Below are 21,048 nucleotides of genomic sequence, written 5' to 3'. Positions count from 1 at the left end.
GGGATAAGAGACTCCAGATGGGGACAGAATTGAAAGGAAAATGTTTTTTAAATAACTATCTCCTTTCGTCTAAGATCTCCTAGCAGCAGGCAATAATGTAAGAAAAAAAGCGAGCTCCGCCATCGTTTGCCCCATCTTTCCTGTCTCCTCTTTTCTCAGGCACGACGACGGAGACAGCAAACAGCAGGGCTGATGGGGAGGTGGAAGGTGGGGCGCCAGAGCCCTTGCAAGGAACGTGACTACAGCTAATTACAGGAATTGAGAAAGTGGACCCAAGATTACTAACTCCCAACCCACCACCCCAACTCCAATCCTCGGGAACCGGTGGCTGGAGGGGACCCAGCTCGCTCACCTCTGGAGGTGGGGGTGGGCCGAGACCGGCGTCGCTCCGCCCCCGGAGCTGGGCGGGGACCAGTAGGCGGCACCGCACCACCGCGCGCACTCAAATAGGGCGCAGCCCCGCGGACGCGGATCGCTGTGGCCGCGCTGAGGATAGAAGGCAGGCGGCGAGATGAGCAGGGCGCCAGCGTTCCTGAGCGCGGCCGAGGTGCAAGAGCACCTCCGCAGCTCCAGCCTCCTCATCCCGCCTCTGGAGGCGGCTCTGGCCAACTTCTCCAGCGGCCCCGATGGAGGGGTCATGCAGCCGGTGCGCACCGTGGTGCCGGTGGCCAAGCACAGTGGGTGAGTGAGGAAGGCCGGGGCCAGGGGGTGGAGAAACTGGAGGGGAGGAAGAAGAGGGGTGCGAAGGGAAGCAGCAGGGGCGGGGGAAAGGAAGGGAGGGCTTTCCTAAGCGCTGCTAATAACAGCTGCTACTTAATATGTGCGCTACCCGCTGGGCCAAGTGGCCGCTTTACAAGATTTACCTTATTCAGTCGGTAGGTATGGATGCCACCATTTTACTGGAGGGAAAACTGAGACTCAGAGAGATGAAGTGATTTACCCGATGTTACACAGAGAAGTAGGGTGGCTTTTCTCATCCAGACCTGGACTCTTGAATATGCTCTGCATGCTGCTTAAGAGAAGGGCAGAGGAATCGGGGGAAGGGAGAGGGCCAGAAGGGCAGAAACAGAGGAAAGAACCTGGGGGACTTGATAAACACCCCAGTTTTGTTGGGAAGGGGTTGAAGCTGCTCCCTCTCTCCTCATAGTTTCCTGGGGGTCATGCCGGCCTACAGTGCAGCAGAGGACGCCCTGACCACCAAGTTGGTCACCTTCTACGAGGGCCACAGCACCACCTCCACGGTCCCCTCCCATCAGGCCACTGTGCTACTCTTTGAGCCCAGCAATGGCTCCCTTCTGGCGGTGAGCAACTCCTTGCCTGGGGTGGAGCCTGGTCGCTGGGCCCAGAGCTATACTCAGAAGTTAGGTCTGCCTCAGCCCCTGGGGGAGTTTTGATTGTGGCCACACATACCCCTCTGTAAGCGATTGGATAGTAGAGACGGTGAAGGTTATCTGTGACCATGTGTCTGTTTCTAGGACTGCCCGAGGACGCATAACACCACCAGAGCCCACTGCTGCTTCAAGTGTATGACATTGTGGAAGTATTAATCTCGTCGTTCTTGTCCTATACCAGTTACTCCAAATATACAGCCTGAACAAGCCCAGTAGCCAAGGAAACATTTACTGAGTGAATCTCTGCAACCTGGAAGAGAAGGGTGTTCCTTAATCCCTGAGAGTCTTTTCTGAGGGGTACACAGTGATCTGTTTTAATATCTAGTAATAGTATTAAAAAGTAGCGGTAGCCCATATTTATTCAGCACTTTTTATGTGTCAGGGACTGTTCAAACACTTCACATGTATTAACTCTCTTAATCTTAGAACCATTCTACGAGGTAAGTAATACTATTACCCCCATTTTGCAGATGAGGAAACTGAGTCATAGAGCAACTATGCCCAACTTACCCAGGTTTACATAGCTAATAAGAGGCATGGCTGGACTTCAGACCTATGCGGTATAAGTCCAGGACCTATACACTCTTAAAACTACACTCTACTTACTGCCTTTCTAACTGCCACTTACTGAGTACTCATCATGTGCCAGGCAAGAGGAATTGATCTCATTCAATTCTGACAATTCTTCTGTGGGAGTTCTTACTACACCCCACATCTCCCAATTTCTAGGTCTGTCTGAGCTTGTACTGTTAACTCCTGTGCTCTGTGCCCTCCAAGCTAGCTCTGAGACCAGGCAGTAGAGACGTCATCAGGGACAATCTCTAATTCTACCCAGACCTCCCCTGGATCCTTAGATCTTCCTTCTCCCCTGAATTCCTGGCTCTCCGAGGAACTTGGCTGCTCATTACTCCTCTGGGAAGAATATCTAGCTCTTCCCAACCTACACTCATCCAAGGGAGATGACATCCATGCTACCCACCAACAGTGATGCCCCAAGAAAGTGAGACCAGCTCGGGCTTTGAAACTAAATGACCAGGCCTTAGATCCTTCCTGAGTCTGCTCAGTAGCTAAGTGATTCACTTCCTCATCTATAAAATGAGAATACTCATTCTACCTCCTGAGGGTCAGCTGAGATGAATAACATATAAATGGAGGAGGAGAGTGCAAAGGATGGTGGTTATTAGCCAGGCATAATTCAGAATCACCTAGGTAGTTTTTAAAGACAAGGATGTGTGGGTCCCACCCCTAGAGATTCAGATTCAGTTAATCTAAGGGTTGTGTCTGGGCATCTGTATCTTCACAAAGCTCCCCACATGTGAGGCAGGAGTTGGGAGCCACTGAGAAAGAGTTTTAGGGCCCTTGCACAGATGTCAAATGACTTACTCTGATTCCTCAAGTTCCTCCTTAATTTAGTGTTTTGAGAATCTCGGGGCAAGAAAAGATAATGGGCAGTTCATGAGGGCTTGCCATGTGCTAGATGTGTTCAATGTCAATGCATTTAATCCTTACAAACCCCTCTGAATGGTTGGCATTATCTTTGTTTTTACAGGTGAGGAAATCAGGGCTTAGAGATTAAAAATATTTGTTCAAAGCTGTATTTCTCGTAAGTGGAAGAATTGGATCCAGGTCTGACGCACCCTTTGTAGGATACTATGATACTTCGTAGGACTACCCTTGGAGAGCTACTTCTCTCTGCTTAAATAGTGGGTAGGGGTGCTCACTGTCTGTCCTTTCCTCCAAGGTCATGGATGGGAATGTCATAACTGCAAAGAGAACAGCTGCAGTATCTGCCATTGCCACCAAGGTAAGACCAGTGCCTGGCTGTGCTGTCAAGGTGAGTCGGTGGGTGGGGTTGGATGTCTCAAGCCTGAAAGTGGAAGGAAGTGAGGAACTTATTTTGGTTTCCTTTGGACATAGCTGGATCCATGTGCCAAATACGGGATGTCAGGTGAGCACAGTGATTCACAAAATTGTTAGCTACCGTTTAATGAGCAAACCAGATTCCAGGTACCTCATATGCTTTGTTCCTGATCTTCACTTCAACCTTGCAAAGTAGATATGATTATCTCCATTTACCCCATGTAAGGAATGTGGCTCAGAGAGGTTATGTGAGTTGCTCAGGATCACACAGCTACTAAGTGATAGAGCAAGAATTTAAAACTTGACCTCCAACTCCCAGGGCTGCTTTCTTGCCCTTGTACAACACTGCTTCTGTTAGATCAGTGTGGTTGTCCCATAGGCCAGGGACAGTACTGCACAAGAAGCAGAGGGGGAACTGAACAGATCTGAGCCAGACTCATGCATTCGTTCAACCAGTATTGACTGAATCCTACCCTATGTCGCGCACAGTTATAGATGTTGGGGATACGGCAGTGAACAAGACAGAGAGTGGCAGACACAGGGGAGGTGAGACAATAAACAAAGTAAAAACTAAAACACACAGTATGATTTGCTAAAACATAATTAACCAAAAACAACAAACCCCTTTTTAAGTTTAATAATATGCTAGGATTTGCTAAAACAACAACAACATAAAACACATAGTATGTTAGAAGGATGAAAATAAGGTTGACTTAAGAGTACTGGGGAGGGGTTACATTTTAAATTATCTAGGAAAGACCTCACTGAGAAGGTGACATCTGAGTAAAAACTGAGGGGAGTGAGTGAACCAGGCAGGGGCAGAGCTCTCTAGGCAGAAGGTAAAGCAAGTGTTGGGGGCAATGACATCCCGAAGCAGTGTTGGAGTATCCCACAAGAAAAACAGTATTTTTAGAGGTTAGAGTTAGGAAGAGGAGGCTTTAAAATTGGGTGTCTGTGGGAACGATTGGAGACTGGAATCCTTCCCATTAAATGGAGAATTGCAAAGTCTGGGAATGCTGGTTTATGAGGTCTGAGTATAAAGAAAATGTGGGATCTAGGGGAGGGTTGGCACAGCAAAGACCCGGTGTTCAGACTGTGGGTGTGTTAAAGTCTTCCAGGCACATGATGGGGAGGGAAGAATGAGAGGATTAATCTGGTAATTGTATAGGAAGGGAGTGGACTACAGTATGCACCTCAGTGAACTGGTTTTGTTTTACTTTTTTGTTTGTTTGAGTTGTTTGTTTTTCTTTCTTTTCTTTTCTTTCTTTCTTTTTTTTTTTTTTTTGCTGAGGAAGATTGGCCCTGAGCTAACATCTGTCACCAATCTTCCTCTTTTTTTTTTGGTTAAGGGGGATTAGCCCTGAGCTAACATCTGTTGCCAGTCTTCCTTTATTTTGTATGTGGGTTGCTGCCACAAGTGGTGACAAGTGACAAGTGGTATAGTCCACACACAAGAACCAAACCCAGGCCCCTGAAGCAGAGTGCACTGAATTTAACCACTAGGCCACAGGGCCAGCCCCTGTTCTTTTAAAGTTATATCCAGACCCAACTCAGATGGGATTAGTCGAGGGGCTCCTTGAGATTGTTTGCTGGTAACTTAGGAACAGAGTGACTCTAACAATACTGCCTTCCATTTGTGAAGCACTTTGGTATTTTTCAAACTAACTTCCAACCCATTTTCTTGACTTACCTTTGGGTTTCTGTGAAGAAGGCAGAGCAAGTATCATTGGCCTCATTTTGCTCCAAAGGAAATGGAGACTAGGGTTTCCTGAAGTCACATAACCCAAGTTGCTGTGGGTCTTGTCTCAAATCGGTAGTTTCCACCCCAAACTCTGCAGCAGCATCACCTGGAGGAGTTTTTAAAAATTCAGCTTCCCAAAACCACTGACTCAAAACAGCTGAGGGTGAGGACCAGGAAACTAGTTCGTTTTAATAGTCTCTGGTTGAGTCTGAGGATCAACTAGGTTTGGGGAGCAAACTGTTCCAGACCCAGCCCTCAGTTACCCTGGGCTTTGTTGCACTGAGAAAAATCTGCACTCCCAGGAGAGCTGAGAGTGATTGGGTTGAAGCTTCAGCGTTTAGGCTGAAACAGCTTTGTTCCCAGGGGCTCAGATGGGTTATTTCTACAAGGCACGAAGCGTCTATTTTACTTTTTGCCCTGTGAGAGTAGAATGACTTCTTCTCCATCACTTCTCTTTCCCTTAGGGCTTCGGGCAGGAGGATGAGAAGTATGGGACGTCTTCAGGTCTGACAGACACTATAACTTCTTTGCATTTGGGTTACACATAACCTTAGTTGGGGACTCTGACATGCTTTCTCAAGGTGACAATATGTATCAGACATGCATTTATTTAACAGATATTTGAGTGCCCACTAGGTGCCAGGCCCTGTGCACAGCATGGGGCATAGAATCATGAGCAAAACCAGACACAGTGCCTGCCATCATGGGGCTCAGAGTCCATTTGAGGAGACAGATATTATTCCAAAGATCATACCAATAAATGTGAAACTACAGCTCTGACAGATACATTGAATGAAAGGGGTGAAGTGCTATGAGAGTGTAAACTGGAGGGTCTTGATCTAGTCTGTGGAATTTGGGAAGATTTTTCCTATGTAAAGGATATCTGAGCTGAGATTTGAAGGATAATAGGAATTACTTGTGAGGTGTAGAGGGGAAAGTATTCCAGGCAGAAGAAAAACCTGTGTAAAGGCCCTGTGGTTGACAGAGACACATGTGCTTGGGCAACTGCAAGGAGGCCAGTGTGGCTGGAGGACAGGAAGTACAGGACAACATGAGAGGTAGCTGGAGAGATGGGAGGGCCAGACCATGCAAGACCTCGGTGAATGCAAATACACTTTCAAACTCTTTGTTTCAGTGAGAAACCTAGCAGGTTCATGTACATGTTTTTAATTATCTTCATGTTTTTGGGAAAAGAATGAAATGCCAGTAATCCTGTTATGATTGAATAAATCGTATAAATGTTATACTATTTAGGAAAAGAGATGTCAATTTTAAAATTATTACCAGGGCAGCAAATTATCAAGTAAGACAACCAATCGGAATTAGAGGTTTAGTTTCAGAGGTTGAAGGTTATTTACAGGACACTGAAACAATTTCTGAGGCCCAAGAATAGATTCATATTAGCTAAGAACAGAAAAATATTGGTTTAGTTAAGGAAAAATCACCTAATTCTCCTTATTGGACAAAAGCGTAAGATTGCTAGTTTCGTGGATATTGTCATCTTGAAACCTTTTCCAATTAGCTTCTTTGAAGTGTATTTTATGGTGCAAGATGGTATCTCTCCTTCTGCAGCAATAGGAGAGATGAACATCTGCTAATATTTCTGAGACTCCTTTTTGCTGGGAATTAATAATTAAGAAGACTTTTACTTTTAAGGTTACACTCCAGAATTTCAATAATTAGCATTGTAAGAAAGAACAGATGCAAGGAGCTCAAATTTTACTAAATGAAATAGAGAAAAGGTAGAAGAGAGTCTTATTTAATACAGATGGTTTGAGGGCCAAGAGATGTCCTTCTTCTATCCCAGTTCTCAACCAAGGACAATTTTACCACCTGCCCCAGGGACCTTTAGCAATGGTTGGAGTCCTTTTTGGTTATCACAGCTGCAGGTGTTGGGGGTGCTAATGGATAGAGGCCAGGGATGCTGCTTAACATCCTATAATGCACAGGACCACCCACCATCCACTCACCCGCCACTCCCCACCTCCCACCACCTGCCGACAAAGAATTATCCAGCCCAAATGTCAGTAGTGCTGAGTCGAGAAACCCTGCTCTGTTTCTTATAGGTAATAGTAGATATGTGCCAATTCTGTGCAAACAAGACTGTCTCGGTCCTCATGGGGCCTACAGACCAGTACAAGAAAATAAATCTCTAAATAAATAAGTGCTATTAAGTGGTGAATTCTATTAGGGATGTCAAAAAGACTTTACTAGAAGGATGACAAGTGATATGAGTTGATCATAGAACCGCACTCCCAAACACATACTCGCTTAGCAGGTGCCAAAAACGCCAGCTCTACATTCCTCTTTAAAGGAAGACAGAGGGTGAGAAAGAATCAACAGAGAGTGGGCTCAGCAAATATAGCTGAGAACTCGGCTCAGCAAATATAGCTGAGAACCCTGCATCCAAGGATGCTCAGGCATCCAAGGGCTCAGGGCTCTGAGAAGTGGGTGTTGCTTATCATGTCTCTGAGATGGGGTAGCACAGGAGAGAGAATGTGGGCTTTGGAGAATAAAAGATGTGGTTTTAGAGCCCTGCTGTGCCATTTAGTAGTTGTAGGACCCTGAGCAAGCTACTTAACCTGTCTGGACGTCAGTTTATTCATCTGTAATAGGAGGAGAACAATAGGAATATCTAGCTCATAGGGTCATTGTATGGACTCAATGAGATCATGCAGGTAAAGCATTGGCATACATTAGTTACTCAGTGAAGGCTCCTTCCTTCCCTCTCGACTCTGTGGAGGGCAAGCAGAAACACAAAATGAATCCCCATGACTGCCCGAGAGTTTTGTTGTTGCTGTTTTTAGTATATTTGTCATATAACGTTGTGTAAACTTAAGGGGTACAACATGTTTATTTAGTACATTTATGTATTGTAATATGATTGCCATTGTAGCAGTAATTATAACTTTAGTGATTGGGATAATTAAGTTCTAGTCTCTTAGCTAGTTCGATATTATAATACAGTATCGTTGTCTGTATTCGCTATATTGTGCATTAGATCTCTAGGGCTTGATCTAAAAAAGCCAAACTCTGAAAAACAGAGAATAAAATGCTGGTTACCAGGGGATGGGGGTTGGGGGGATAGGACAAATGTTGCCTGAGAGTTCTTGAGGGAGCTGAATATAGGACAGAAGTCACTCAATAGTCAAACTATTATTTGTTTTTTACCTGGCTGCCAGTGTCTTCCTTGACCTTTTCCATCTCATTTATCTCAAATAGTTTTTGAAACCACCCAACAGTCAAGTGTTATGCATCCTTGGGGCTGGGGTCCAGGCCTACAGCCATTATGAGGTCTTCACAGAGCAGTTCTCCTTTAAGGAGGTAAGTCAAGGGAAGGTTGTGGGAGATAGAAGGACAGAGTGGCCATGACCTTTGTCTGTGCTCCTTCACTGCAGCGTGGGTCATGCTGAAAGAGTTAGGTAGAGTCCTATCTCGACCATTCTTTTAATGACTTGCCCAGAAGTCCCATAGAAGGTGAAGAGGGGGATGGGGAGGCCTAAATCACCTCTTTCCAGTTTCCCAGCTCACAGGGTTTACCTAGGATGCAGGGAGCCTACTAGGTTAGTTAAAGGATTATATTGTATCCGTTACAGTCATACATCACTTAACCATGGAGTATGTTCTGAGAAATGTGTCGTTAGGCCATTTCATCATTGTGCGAACATCATAATGCACTTACACAAACCTAGATGGTATAGCCTATTACACAACTAGGCTATATGGTACTAATCTTATGGGACCCCCATCGTATATGTAGTCCGTCATTGACTGAAACATTGTTATGCAGTGAATGACTGTATATACGTTCAGTTGTCCTTTGGACCCCTCTCTGTGCTTCTCTTAGGAGAATCTGGAAGTCTTTAAGTATTCAGGGTTATGGATCCAGGAACTGGGTGCGAGACCTAGAGGACAGAACGCCACAGGTCCCCTTCTGCAGCCTAGATATTGGTCCACCTTTTGCCAATTGTGGCTCACACTTCCGTCTGGAAACATTTGATGCTACCTTTTATTTCATTCTTTTGTACATGTGTGAAAGGAGTGGGACAGATTTAAAGTATTTTTTTATGATAAAAATAACACCTCTGCTTTGGGAAATGTAGACTAAAAGGAAGAAAACAAGAGAAAAATTCCCTTTTATCTGTTTTCAAAAACAAGCAGTTAACATTTTCTCATCTTCTCTCATCAGCTTTTTATAACATAGTTTTAATCATGTTAGATATACACAGTTGTGTATCCTGTCTTTTCATTGAATATTCTAACACCATCTCTTTTCCAGATTACCTGCTTTTTGTATAGTTTTTGCATAGTTTTCTGTCAACAAGGGTGGTATGGTTAACCATTCACTTATGAGGGGGCATATTGTATTATTTTTCACCTTGATTGATGAACTTAGACATAACACTTACTTCCATATTTATTATATTTCCTTATGAAAAATTGTTTAGGCCTTAATTTCACTTGAAAGCTGACAACCCCCACCCTAGATGTCAAAATGTGTTAAGTAAGCTGGCAAGTCCCCACCTCCTGGTGATGCCAGTGACCCCTCCTCTCCCCGCAGCACCTTCCAGGATTCTAACCGTAGCTACTACTCTGCCTTTTCATCTGCCGCACCATCCACTCCTCAGCCCCTTCCAGTCTTTACTTCCCTACACACTCTTCAGAGAGGAAGTTATTCTGTGCACAGCACTGCCATAGGTAATCCTTGTTGGGAATCCCACACCTGCTATGACTCCTTTACAGAGTCTCAAATTAAAGTATGAGTTTGATGCTGACTTTGCCCATAACTCATTCGCATTTTACAGCCATGAAAACTTAGGCTAAATGAGGTTAAGTAACTCCAGGAGCAGTAAATGACAGAACAAGGATTGATTCAAAGCCTACCTAGCTCCAGAACTTGCTCTGCTAATCATGAAGCTATACAATATATATATATACACTTTCTTTCTCTCCCTCTCTCTCTATATATATATTAGCACTATATGTATATTAAGCTGCTGAAGCTGTGTGTCCCAGGCTAGAACTGGAAACCTTCCCCGCTTCTTTATAAGGGGAAAGGGATAGAGAAAGGTCATTTTCAAATATCTGACCAGGTGTCTGCCCAGATTAATGCTTTACCCTTGATCAAATGCTTATTCTCCCTAGGGAATGATTTAAATAACCACAGCCCTTACCCCAGAGTAAGTCAACTTTCCCTTGACTCCCCTGGGCTTGAGGTAACATAAACAGCCAAACAATCATGGCACCAATGTCCCTCTTGTTACCCCCAATGAAGGTGAGGATATGGAACCGCACCAAGGAAAATGCGGAGAAGTTTGCGGACACAGTGCAAGGAGAGGTCCAGGTGTGTTCATCGGTCCAGGAAGCTGTGACAGGTGCAGATGTGATCATCACAGTCACCATGGCGACAGAGCCCATTTTATTTGGTGAATGGGTGAAGCCAGGGGCTCACATCAATGGTAAGCAGAGTGGCTCCATGAGCCATAGGGAGGTGAAGGCCAGATTCATCCCTCAGCTGGACCAAGGGGCCACACCTGCAGAGCTGTTTTACACATGCAAACTGCTGAGCTTTTTAAGGGCCTCAGAAACATGTGAGCCTTGAAAAACAATATTCACTCCAAAATATGAAACAAAAATCACAAACTTGAAACTAATAAATTCTGTATAATGTAACATTATGGCAAATGATCGGTCACAGCTCAGTTCTTAAATGTAATGAAGTTTAAATTACAAAAGTCAAATGACTCATTTATTCTTAACATTTAGAATTACAAAAAAATTCTTTTTTAATTGCAACGCAAAAGACATTGAATGTGACATGTGGATGCTTTTTAATATGTGTGATGGGATGGATGGGACTCTAAACAAAAAGAGTTCCCCGGCCCTCTGAAGATCCTCAAATGGCCCTGGGGGTTATAGCAAGAGCTGGTTTATATTGAATCCTTACTATTACAGATGCTGTACTAAATTTTTTATTTATATTAGATCATTTAATCCTTACAACAACCTTGTGAGGTAGGTGCTATTATTATCATGACCCCCATTTTACAGGTGGTAAACAAAGGCAAGGAGAGATTAAGTAATTTGCCTAAAGCCTGAGGTTCTTAGTGGCAGAACTGGGATTTGAACTAGACAATCTACCCTCAGAGCCCAAGCTCTTGAATAATACTCCATATTATCTTTCAGTAAGAAGACTGGATTCTGGTGAGCTAGCAGGCGAAGACTAGAGGATTTAAAGGTGTTATCAGTGCCCCATGTTTTAGTGACAAGCACCTGGTGTGAACTCAAAAGCTAAGATCTCTGCACACGTTGGCAGATGGGCAGGCAAGAGCTGAGTACCATGATGGTGCATCCATTTACAAATGTGTACTGAATCTCTGCCATGTGCCAGGCACTGTTCTAGATACTGAGGGTGCCACAGTAAACCAGCACTCAAGGTCACTGCTTTCCTGGTGCTTACAAATACACGAACTAGATAGTTCCGACTAAAGATAAGTTCTGTGAAGAGAACGAAAAATGGCATGTTTGAAGAATGGGCCAAAGTAAATTGAAGGTCTCCGCCTGTGTGGGACTGGTGTTATGATGTGGGTCCATGGGGTGGGTAAGAGGTATGGTTTAGTTGGTAGGTAAGAGATTGGTCGGAGCTAGCTTTATGGACAGTAGGACCATTTCAGGAAGGACTTGGGAAATGAAGAGAAACCAGTTCTTGGTTAAATAAGACAACAGCTAAATCATCAGCAAGGCTGATTTGTTTTTTCAGCTTAAAAGAGCACATATTTATCATCTCACAGTTTCTGGTTCAAGGAGTCTGTGCATGGGTTAAACGGGCCCACTGCTCACACAGGGATGAAATCAAGATGTCATCTGGGCTGCAGTCTCTTCTAGAGTTCTCTTCCAGGCTCACGTGGTTGTGGCAGGTTCCTTACGTTGTAGGACAAAGGTGTCCATTTCCTTGTGGCCACTCTTAGCTCCTAGAGGCTGCCCACATTCCTTGTCCTATGGACGCTCCATCTTCCAAGTGAATAACAGAGAATCTCCATCATGTTGGATCCCTCTCATGCTTTGAATCTCTCTCCAGGAAGGCCTGACTTGATTTTGAGTCAGGGCGTCTCTTATATTTCCCTACCCTAAAGACAAATTGGTTTATCTGTTCACGGAGGCGTCAAATATACTTAAGAAAAGTATATTACAAGTGTGGTTGACTGGGAAACGCCAATGACAGATTTTGCTTACTTTACAGGTTGACTAAGAGACAGGCCCAATTCCAGCCTCCCCTGCATTTCCCTCCTCCTGCCTGCAGCCCCCACCAGCCAGTGTCTGACCCTCACCCATTCCAGCCCCATTGAAGCAAGCCAGAGCCCAGTCTGAGTCGGGCCCCTCCCTTCGCTGCCTGGCCCACCTCCATCTCCCCGAGTGGCCTCACACAACCCTTTGAGAACTCGCCCTGCTCAGAAGAACTGGGGGAACAAGTGCAATGAGAAGAGGTGGCTTGAGAAGCTAGGGTTTTTCCCACCAGCTTATGATTTATTTACGAGCTTCATTAGTTAGTGCTTTTGTTCTGTAGAACTCCCCAAACAACCTTCAAGATGGACATTTTTACACCACTGTCTTTGAGAATTAGAGTGAAGGAGAACAGCAGGCGAGGGAAAAAGTAGAGAAAACTGGACAGCAGCGTGAGAAGGCATATAAATGCTGCCTTATATTGGTATCAGGCTTTATAGCAGCTTCCAAAGACCACTGGCTGTGGGCTAGATCCAGCCAGCAGATATGTTTTGTTTGAACCATAGTGTTCTTCACACAAGAAATAACATATGCAAATAGATTTCCTGCTCCTCTTTAAAAAAAAAAAAGGGAATATCTAACAGTGGCCCTGCATTATCACGTGGCAACAATTAGCTGGAGCGAACAATGTCTCCTTTAGAAGGGCCCGCTTTCTTCTGTGTACCTCGGTCTTCACCATTTCCAATCCAGTCCCTCTGACCAGTTTTGCTCGTTTTCATTACCTGTCTGACCCTGCAGGCATTTGGCTGCAGCCTCTGCATTATCCTATGTGCCGGTGCCAGAAAGCATGATTCTTTGGATTCACTGTTACGGTTCTGGACTCTGCAGAGGATGTGAAAGCTCAGTGTCAGGATGGAGCCAATTTTTTTTTATTGGATTTTCTCTGTGACTCTGACAGTGTGCTGTTTTGTCGTGAGTTAAGAGAGAAGTGGTTGGGAGTGAGGAATGCAGACAGACAGACAGAAGGCAAAGGCGTGTGGGGTATGAATGAGCTGCAAGGGCTATCTCTGTTTCAGGGTTTTTGTAAGGAAGGCACTGCTCCTGATAAGTGGAGGAGGCACGAGAGGCGTGGCACTCTCCCAGACCTGGATGCACTTATTAGACACATAACCTTGGCAAGCACCTTCATTTCTTTCAGCCTCAGTTTGTGTATCTCTTCAATGGGAACCGGACATGAAATGTACTTGTGAAGACTATAAATAGTACGTGTGAAACATCCCACAGAGAGTAGGCACCCAGTAAATGAATGCTAAGTTGCCCCAAATCTTTTAGGAATGAGATGAGATATGAAATGGAAAGGGAAAAGTGGTAGGTATTATTCTTATTAGTGGGTATTCAGTCTTGCTGATTGGGAAGGGGTTGGCCTGGGGAAATGAAGCATTCCAAATCCGAATGTTCTGACGTGCTGTCTGTCACCTCCTTTTCCCTACCCTTCTTCCATTCTTTGGCACATTTAGTATCCCTTGCAACTATTTCTGAGCTCAGGGTCTGTTTTGCTGTCTCTCAGCCATCGGAGCGAGCAGACCTGACTGGAGAGAGCTGGATGACGGGCTCATGAAACAAGCTGTGCTGTATGTGGATTCGCAGGAGGCTGCCCTGAAAGAGTCTGGAGATGTTCTCTTGTCAGGGGTGAGCCTCTTCTCCTGGTGGGCTGTTGCCTGCTGGCCTCATCTGGATCCCAGGGTTTCATTAACTTCCCCTTCCGTTAGGCCTACTCCAGATCTCAGTCTGCCCCACCTCTTTGTGAGATGACAGCTCCTAAACATCTCTCAATCCTTTCTAATCCTCTTTCAGAATAAAGTGGCCATTATGGTAGTAACATGTATTTTCCTTTGCCTGGAGAGAGAAGCTTGATGGATTCTATTGGACTTGGCTGCCCTATAAAGCAGTAGGGTTGGCACATAGGAGCCTGTTGCAGCCTGGAAACCTTCCAAACGTGGCCAACAAAATAGGACTATGGTTGGCCACTTTCTGGCCTTTTTCTTTTGTAATCAGGGCATAGAAGCAAGAAGGGGACTGCCAAAATGAGTGTTCAGATAAGATCATGCCTGTTTCCTCACCAAGACAGTGTCCTGGCAGGACATTCCCCTGTCTGCAAATCTGTATCTCTGCATTCATGGTATCATAAAAGCAGATGCTACCCAAAAAGGATTTAAAGGGTTAGCATCCTCCCTGACATCACCTAGTGTACAAACAGTCTTTTTATCAAGTTTATCCCTTATGCAGTTCAGGGATGCCTTCCCTGCCCTGGCTTCAGGACCCAGCTGGAGCAGACATTAGCTCCATGGCCTGGGTCGCTGTGTGTTCATTTCACAGGCCGAGATCTTTGCTGAGCTGGGAGAAGTAGTGAAGGGAGTGAAGCAAGCCCACTGTGAGGAGACCACGGTGTTCAAGTCTTTGGGTAAGGGCCATTGCTCTCAAGGGCACAAATCTAACCAGAGCTCAAGTAGGTTTACCCATTGGCGGGAAGAGGAATGAGTCACCAGGCTGCTTAGCTGAATCATTGTGAAATCTATCATTTGGGTCAATTATTTACATGTCTTAGCATAATGGTTAAGCCCATGAACTCTGGAACTAGGAAGTCCTGGAGTGGATCCCCTTCTCTGCCACTCTCTGAGCATGCATTTTTGGGCAAGCGACCTCACCTCTCTGAGCCACGGTTTCTTTTCCACCTGTTACCTCGAATTTCTGTAAGAATTAGGTGAGATATGCATGTAAAACGATTTGTACATAGCGAGTGTCAGCAGTAAATCATTTACACTTAGATCTAAATGAAACTCAGAAGAAGATATCCTTCAGAGGTGGGGGATAAAGATGTTAAAAGACAGGGAGCTTAAGGGAAATGGCAGGGAAACCCAACGTGAGAGAGACCCAGACAGGAAGTACAGCCTGAGACCTCTTTTCCCTCCTTCCCTACCCTCCTGTTTGCTGTTTGGAGGAGGGCGTCCATAGGGAGCCGCGTTACCACATGAATTGGTATAGGCAGAAGCCCAACAAAGGATGGGCTCCTAGTGACAGGTGTGCCCCTCAGCCCAGCTCTCACACTTCACCAGATTTAAGGACGCAGACGTACATGGTAACAGAGCTGATATTCAGCTGATACACCTAAAATATGGAAATACTCCCAAAGCGGTGAGTAAACAGAGCCCCTCAAGAGTGTCCTCTCTCAAGATCTTCCGTATTTCCTATGGTGAAGCACCCAAAGCTTTAAAGCTTAGCAGAGCATTAGGAATGCTCCACCCATGCTGATCACTCAGTATTCATGACTTGCAGGCTGTTAAACATTTTTAAAATCTCTCATGCATAGGAAGACAGGCAAAGGCAGGATAAACTTTACCCAGAGCCTGGTTCAGACATCCAGTTATGTCTGAAAGTTTCAGAGTTTTAGCAGGTCAGAGGTCAGCCAACCCCCTGCAGGAGACAGAACACTGCAGAAACCTACTCTATCGTTTTGAGCTGTTTTTGTTTTCTCACTTTTGGGAATTGGTTTATTGGCATATCCTTTCATCTAGCAGGTGCATATTAAGCACCTATTACATATCAGGCTCTGTAACTGGGTGGAGCAGTAACTACAAAAATCAGTAAAAACCAGCCCCCTCCCTTTAAGAACATGTACCCGTTAGAGGTTAAAGTGTGTAACCAAAACTACAAGACAAAGACGGATCGCTAAAGGATGCAGGGTTTGGACTAGACTGGGGGTCAGCAAACTACAGCTTGTGGGCCAAACCCAGCCCACCACCTGTTTTTTGTTTTTTTTGTTTGGTGAGGAAGATTGGCCCTGACCTAACATCTGTTGCTAATCTTCCTCTTTTTGCTTGAGGAAAATTGTCACTGAGCTAATATCTGTGCCAATCTTCCTCTATTTTGTATGTGGGACACCACCACAGTATGGCTTGATGAGTGGTGTGTAGGTCTGCGCCTAGGATCTGAATCCATGAACCCTGAGCTGCCAAAGCAAAGCACACAAACCTAACACCACTACGCCACTGGGCCAGCCCCTCACCACCTGTTTTTGTCCAGCCCATGAGCTAGGAATGGTTTTTACATTTTCACGACTGGACAAAAACAAAAAAATACTATTTTGTGACACATGAAAATTCTATGAAATTCAAACTTCAGTGTCCATAAAGAAAGTTTTATTGGACACAGCCAATCTCGTTTGTTTACCTAATGTCTATGGCTGCTTCTGGACTACAATGGCAGAGCTGAGTAATTGCCACAGAGACCATATGGCCTGCAAAGCCTAAAATGTTTATCATCTGGCCCTTGACAGAAAGTTTTCTGAACCCTGAACTAAACTTTGAGGGATGCTTAAAATTTGTTTGATGGGCATCTCTTGCTTAGTGTCAAATTCCCTGCCTCACCCTGCCCCTTACAGACCCTCCAAGCCGGAGCTTACCTCTGGATACCAGTCCATGTTACCCTGATGAACATTAGCAGGACAATGTATCAGGAACCTGCCAGTCAAGGGGCCTGGGCTGTTTCAGGAGAAGTTGTTCTGACAAAAAGTGAACCACATTTCCGTCCCTTTCAGGAATGGCAGTGGAAGACTTGGTTGCGGCCAAGCTAGTGTACGATTCCTGGTCATCTGGTAAATAAAATGAAGGAACTTTGCATTGAAGTGGATGCTACAGCTCAAGGGATGTTGCCACCAAGTGTCTCATAAGTTCCAGATCAAATGAGGAAGCCCAGTGCCCAGTGAGCTATAGTTTTGTGCTTATCATGTCTTACCTTAAATAATGAGATCCCCACTTGTGTTTGTAGTTGGAAAGCAAAACTAGGTAGCCATTCTTCTGTAACACCAGACTATGCTAGCTCTCTTTCCCCCGTGTATTTCACTACTTTTGTAATTCCTTGAAATAAAGCATTTGCCAATTCTGCAGTTCTTGCTTCAGTAAGTTCTATCCCTCATGGCAAGGAAAGTGAGGGGATCAGGTGCTTCCACTCACTCCCTGGGGAAGCTCCAATGACTATAATTAAATTTTTTTCTATTTTCTAAATTGACATACAATTTACATACCATAAAATTCACCAGTTTAAAGTGTACAATTCATTGGTTTTTAGTATATTCACAGAATTGTGCAACCATCACCACTGTCTAATTCCAGAACATTTTCATCACCCCAAGAAGAAACAGGATTCCCGTTAGCAGTCACTCCCCATCGTCCTTTCTTCCCAGCCCCTGGCAACCACTAATCTACTTTCTATCTTTATGGATTTACTTCTTCTGGACTTTTCATATTAATGGAGTCATACAATATATAGCCTTTGGTTTCTGGCTTATAATTAAAATTTCAGGGAACAATGCAGTTTCTATATTGGTCAGAACTCCTTTGATCACAAGTGGTAGAGACCACAACTCCAACTACCTCAAGCTAAGTGAATGAATGAATGAATGAAGAATGGAATTTATTGGCTCTTACAATTAAGAAGTACACAGGTAACTGGTTTCAGCTACAACTGTATCCAGGGGCTTCAGGTATCATCAGGACCCAGTCTGGCTCACTCCATCTCTCAGCTCTGTTTTCTTCAGTGTTGGCTCCGTGATCAAGCAAGCTCTCCTCTGGTAGTAGCAGAACGTTTGCCAGTAGCTCCTGAATCATAGATTGTCCTCTTCAGCAACCCTGACAGAAATAGAGAGTCTTTTCCTTAAGAGTTGAAAGATCTGGAACTGAGACTCACTGGACCATCTGAGTCATGTGCCCATTTCTGTGCCTAACATTGTGGCTAAAAGAGATGGGATACTCGGGCACAGGCCAGGGCCATGTGCCTATCCCTGAACCATCACAGCATCCAGGGGGATCTGACGCCCCCCTTGAAGTCAGGAGAGCAATCAGCCTATCTGACCACATGAGCTGACAGAATGGAAAGGGTCTCTTTATAAAAAAGATGGAGGACTGGATATTGGATAGGCAAATCTACAGCTGTCCACTACAGCATCAGTGTTGAAAGGACCACTAGAGGTCATCTAGTCCAACCTCCTCAGCGTACACATGGAGAAACTGAGGTGCACAGATGCTTCCCCCAGGACCCTTGAGTCACTAGCAGAGTTGTGTTGCCCTTGTCCTGCCAAAGAGCCCGTCCAAATCCACCCCCACCCCGGGGCTGATTACCAGATAAGTCAGCAGCAAAGAAAATCATGTTCTACTGCTTTGTTTTCCTACCCAAACTCTTCCTGGCAGGTCATCTTCATGCTCCAGGTAGCTTAGCCAAAAGTTTATTGTGTTTGTCAGGCTGTCGGACAGGGGACTTGGCACTGGAGTAAAATACCCATGATCTGCTTCTACACACGTCAAGTGACTGTGGAGTCTCTCCGGGGAACTTAATGGTCACAACCCTAAGGGATGTGTAGAGAAGGGTGTGTGAGGATGAGATTATTAAAAGTGCCTTAATTCACTCATAGATTTCTTCTTTTGTTCTTTCCATAACAGTCCCTACAGTCTCTCTGTGCTAGGCCGCTGAGATACAACAGAAAACAGTCCTCCCCCAACAAAGAGAACAGTCTGGGAAGACAGATGTGTCAAAAGATAATTACAGGACCATGCTTTGGTGTTACAGGAACACACAGTACAGGGGCCCAGCAGGAAATAGATGCCATACTCAAAAGGGGTGATTGAAGAGAACTTAATGAAGAGACTGTTTAAAAAGGAGAGGGCAGAGTTAAAAGAAGAAGAGGATCGTGAAGCAGCCCAGGGCTAGCAACAGTAAGAAGTTGCTACCACTGCTGAGCTTGCAGGAGCAGTGAGGGAACCCAGCAAGCACTGGAGCTGTAGCAGAAGGTTGCCAAAAAGTGCTATGGGCTTAGATGAAGGAAGGCAGCCACTGCCCTGCAAGAAAGAAACAGGTGGAATAAGTGTCTCACTCTGTCTTTCCTCCTCTAGTCTCCTGATGGTACCTCTCATTGGCCAAACCCAACCAGAAGCCCAAGGGCAAGGGAGCCCTTTGATGCAGTCCATGGAGGTCAACCAGTGAGACACAGAGGAGGGTAGAAAATAGCAGAGACAGGTTCTGGAGGGTTAAACAGAAGATGGCCTACACAGCTAGGAAGAGTACCCAACCTAGACTGTGGGCGCAGAGAGGATAAATCTCTCAATAGGATTGGCTACATGGAGGAAGGGTTTTCCAGGAAGAGGGATGATGGCATGCAAAGACACAGTCTTATGAGAGGCATGCTATATTCAGGATCTACAAGAAATCTGATGTGGCTGTAATTAGGGGACAGAGAGAGGAATGGTCAGAGATGAGATCAGAGGTTTGTTAGGTTAAACTCGCCATTCATAAAAAGAGAAAGAGTAGATTTAGAGCTGGGTTTCTCGATCTCTGCACTATGGACATTTGGATTCAGATAATTCTTTGTTGTAGGGGGGTGTCCTATACATCGTAGGATGTTTAGTATCCATTGTTTCTACCCGATAGATATCAGTAGCATCAAATCATATAAGATCAAAAATGTCTCCAGACATTGCCAGATGTCTCCTGGGAGCTAAAGAGCAAAATCATCCCAGTTAAGAACCAATGACTTGGGAGAAAATGAGTTCAGGTTTGGACACACTGAGTTTGAGAAACGTGTGAGACATTTGAGGGGAGATTCAGATAAGCACTTGGGCTTATAGATTTGCAGCTCACAACAATGGTCTGGGCTGGTGACTCAGATTTAGGAATTACGAGCATATAACTGACCTGTATAACATGATGACCTGAAATATAAGCACAGTATGCATTTACCATGCCATAACTTAAACTCCTCCCTTCAGTGAAATGTTCTTTCTTTCTTGTTGACTTTTATGTTAGATTACAAAGGGGGAAAAAAAGTGAAGGGGATGGGGGAGTCAGACAGCATTGGATTGAGCTGTTCTAAGCATCTAGTTTAAAGGATGGAGGTCTGAGTTCAGTGAATCTTTAAACTCATCCTGGCTCATACTCTGGTCTTTGTCTCCAGAAAAGACTTTTATATTGCTGTAGCTTCTTCTCTTAGGCTTCTTTTGTTTGGTTTAGTTTGAAAGATCTAGAATTCTTAGAACATATATAACCTTTTATAGCATGGTGTAAAACTATGTTACAACATAATGCTTCATGATGGAGAGGCTATATCCTCCATGACGAAAAGTTGGGAGAACCCTCACTTGTTGATTCTGTAAACAAATCATAAGAGGCCAAGAGCCCACAAGAAGAGCATAAAGGTACCCAGTAAGACCCCCAACGACAATCTCGCCAAAAGAGGTGGGAGTTGCGTGTTCAGGCTCATTTCTCCAACCTGACTGGTGACACTCTCCACTATGTCATACTTGGGTCAGGAAATGGATCAAGAGTGGTTTGGGCAAGCAGGAGAAGGTTTTTGCCTTTCCAAGTTACTCCTTTTGATGTCATATTACCAAACCCCACCGTTGGATGCTGTGCAAAACACTGAAGTCAGTGAAATGTCTAGGAATCAACAGACCAGAGTAATCTGCATCTTGCCTCCAGCCCAGGCATAGCATCTACTTATTCAACAATATTTATGGAACACCTGCTGTGTGACAGACAAGCACTTGGTGCGAGCGATGTATCAGTAAATACAGGACAGAGAACACTCCTTGTCCTCAGGGAGCTTACTTTGTAGTAGGGCAGGACCTGGCTTCTCTGCTAGGGAAGTCAGTATAGGAGAGTTCCCAGGAGCAAGAACCCTTTAATTAGCCACCTCTGCTCCCTGATATATAAGATCCAAGTGAATTCTGACTGTTTTGCTCACACATTTAGAGCCAATCTTTGCGATAATCGTAGACAAAGTATTTATCC

General features: G+C 44.8%; 2 protein-coding genes across 4 annotated transcripts in view; one reads left to right on the top strand and one right to left on the bottom strand.

The window, feature by feature from the left end:
- Positions 1-687, bottom strand: part of LOC103568054 (phospholipid-transporting ATPase ABCA3-like) — a 205,007-nt gene extending 204,320 nt beyond the window's left edge. For 2 of the 3 annotated variants that reach the window (XM_070568435.1, XM_070568438.1), the window contains exon 1: positions 353-508. The gene's annotated coding sequence lies outside the window, so the exon portion shown is untranslated. Of the gene's footprint in view, positions 1-352 lie in introns of all 3 variants that reach the window. The other variant, XM_070568434.1, reaches the window with a different exon arrangement.
- Positions 470-17,155, top strand: CRYM (crystallin mu). Its single transcript, XM_008532258.2, has 8 exons — positions 470-681; positions 1,148-1,301; positions 3,133-3,195; positions 8,215-8,316; positions 10,268-10,451; positions 13,781-13,902; positions 14,590-14,674; positions 16,808-17,155. The coding sequence occupies exons 1-8, from the start codon at positions 512-514 to the stop codon at positions 16,870-16,872; spliced, it is 945 nt and encodes a 314-aa protein (XP_008530480.1). The 5' UTR covers positions 470-511; the 3' UTR covers positions 16,873-17,155.
- The last annotated feature ends 3,893 nt before the right edge of the window (positions 17,156-21,048 follow it).

The sequence above is a fragment of the Equus przewalskii genome, chromosome 12, assembly GCF_037783145.1.
Source record: "Equus przewalskii isolate Varuska chromosome 12, EquPr2, whole genome shotgun sequence".
NCBI classification, from domain to species: domain Eukaryota; kingdom Metazoa; phylum Chordata; class Mammalia; order Perissodactyla; family Equidae; genus Equus; species Equus przewalskii.
The sequence above is the reverse complement of the archived record's forward strand: the minus strand, read 5'-3'. Positions and strand labels throughout refer to the sequence as shown.

Excerpts from the sequence above, each read along its gene's own strand:
- CRYM (XM_008532258.2), top strand. The coding sequence starts at position 512 with ATGAGCAGGGCGCCAGCGTTCCTGAGCGCGGCCGAGGTGCAAGAGCAC. Across the intron at positions 8,317-10,267 it reads AGCAGTTCTCCTTTAAGGAG|GTGAGGATATGGAACCGCAC; the intron begins GTAAGTCAAGGG and ends CCCCCAATGAAG. Across the intron at positions 13,903-14,589 it reads GAGATGTTCTCTTGTCAGGG|GCCGAGATCTTTGCTGAGCT; the intron begins GTGAGCCTCTTC and ends TTCATTTCACAG.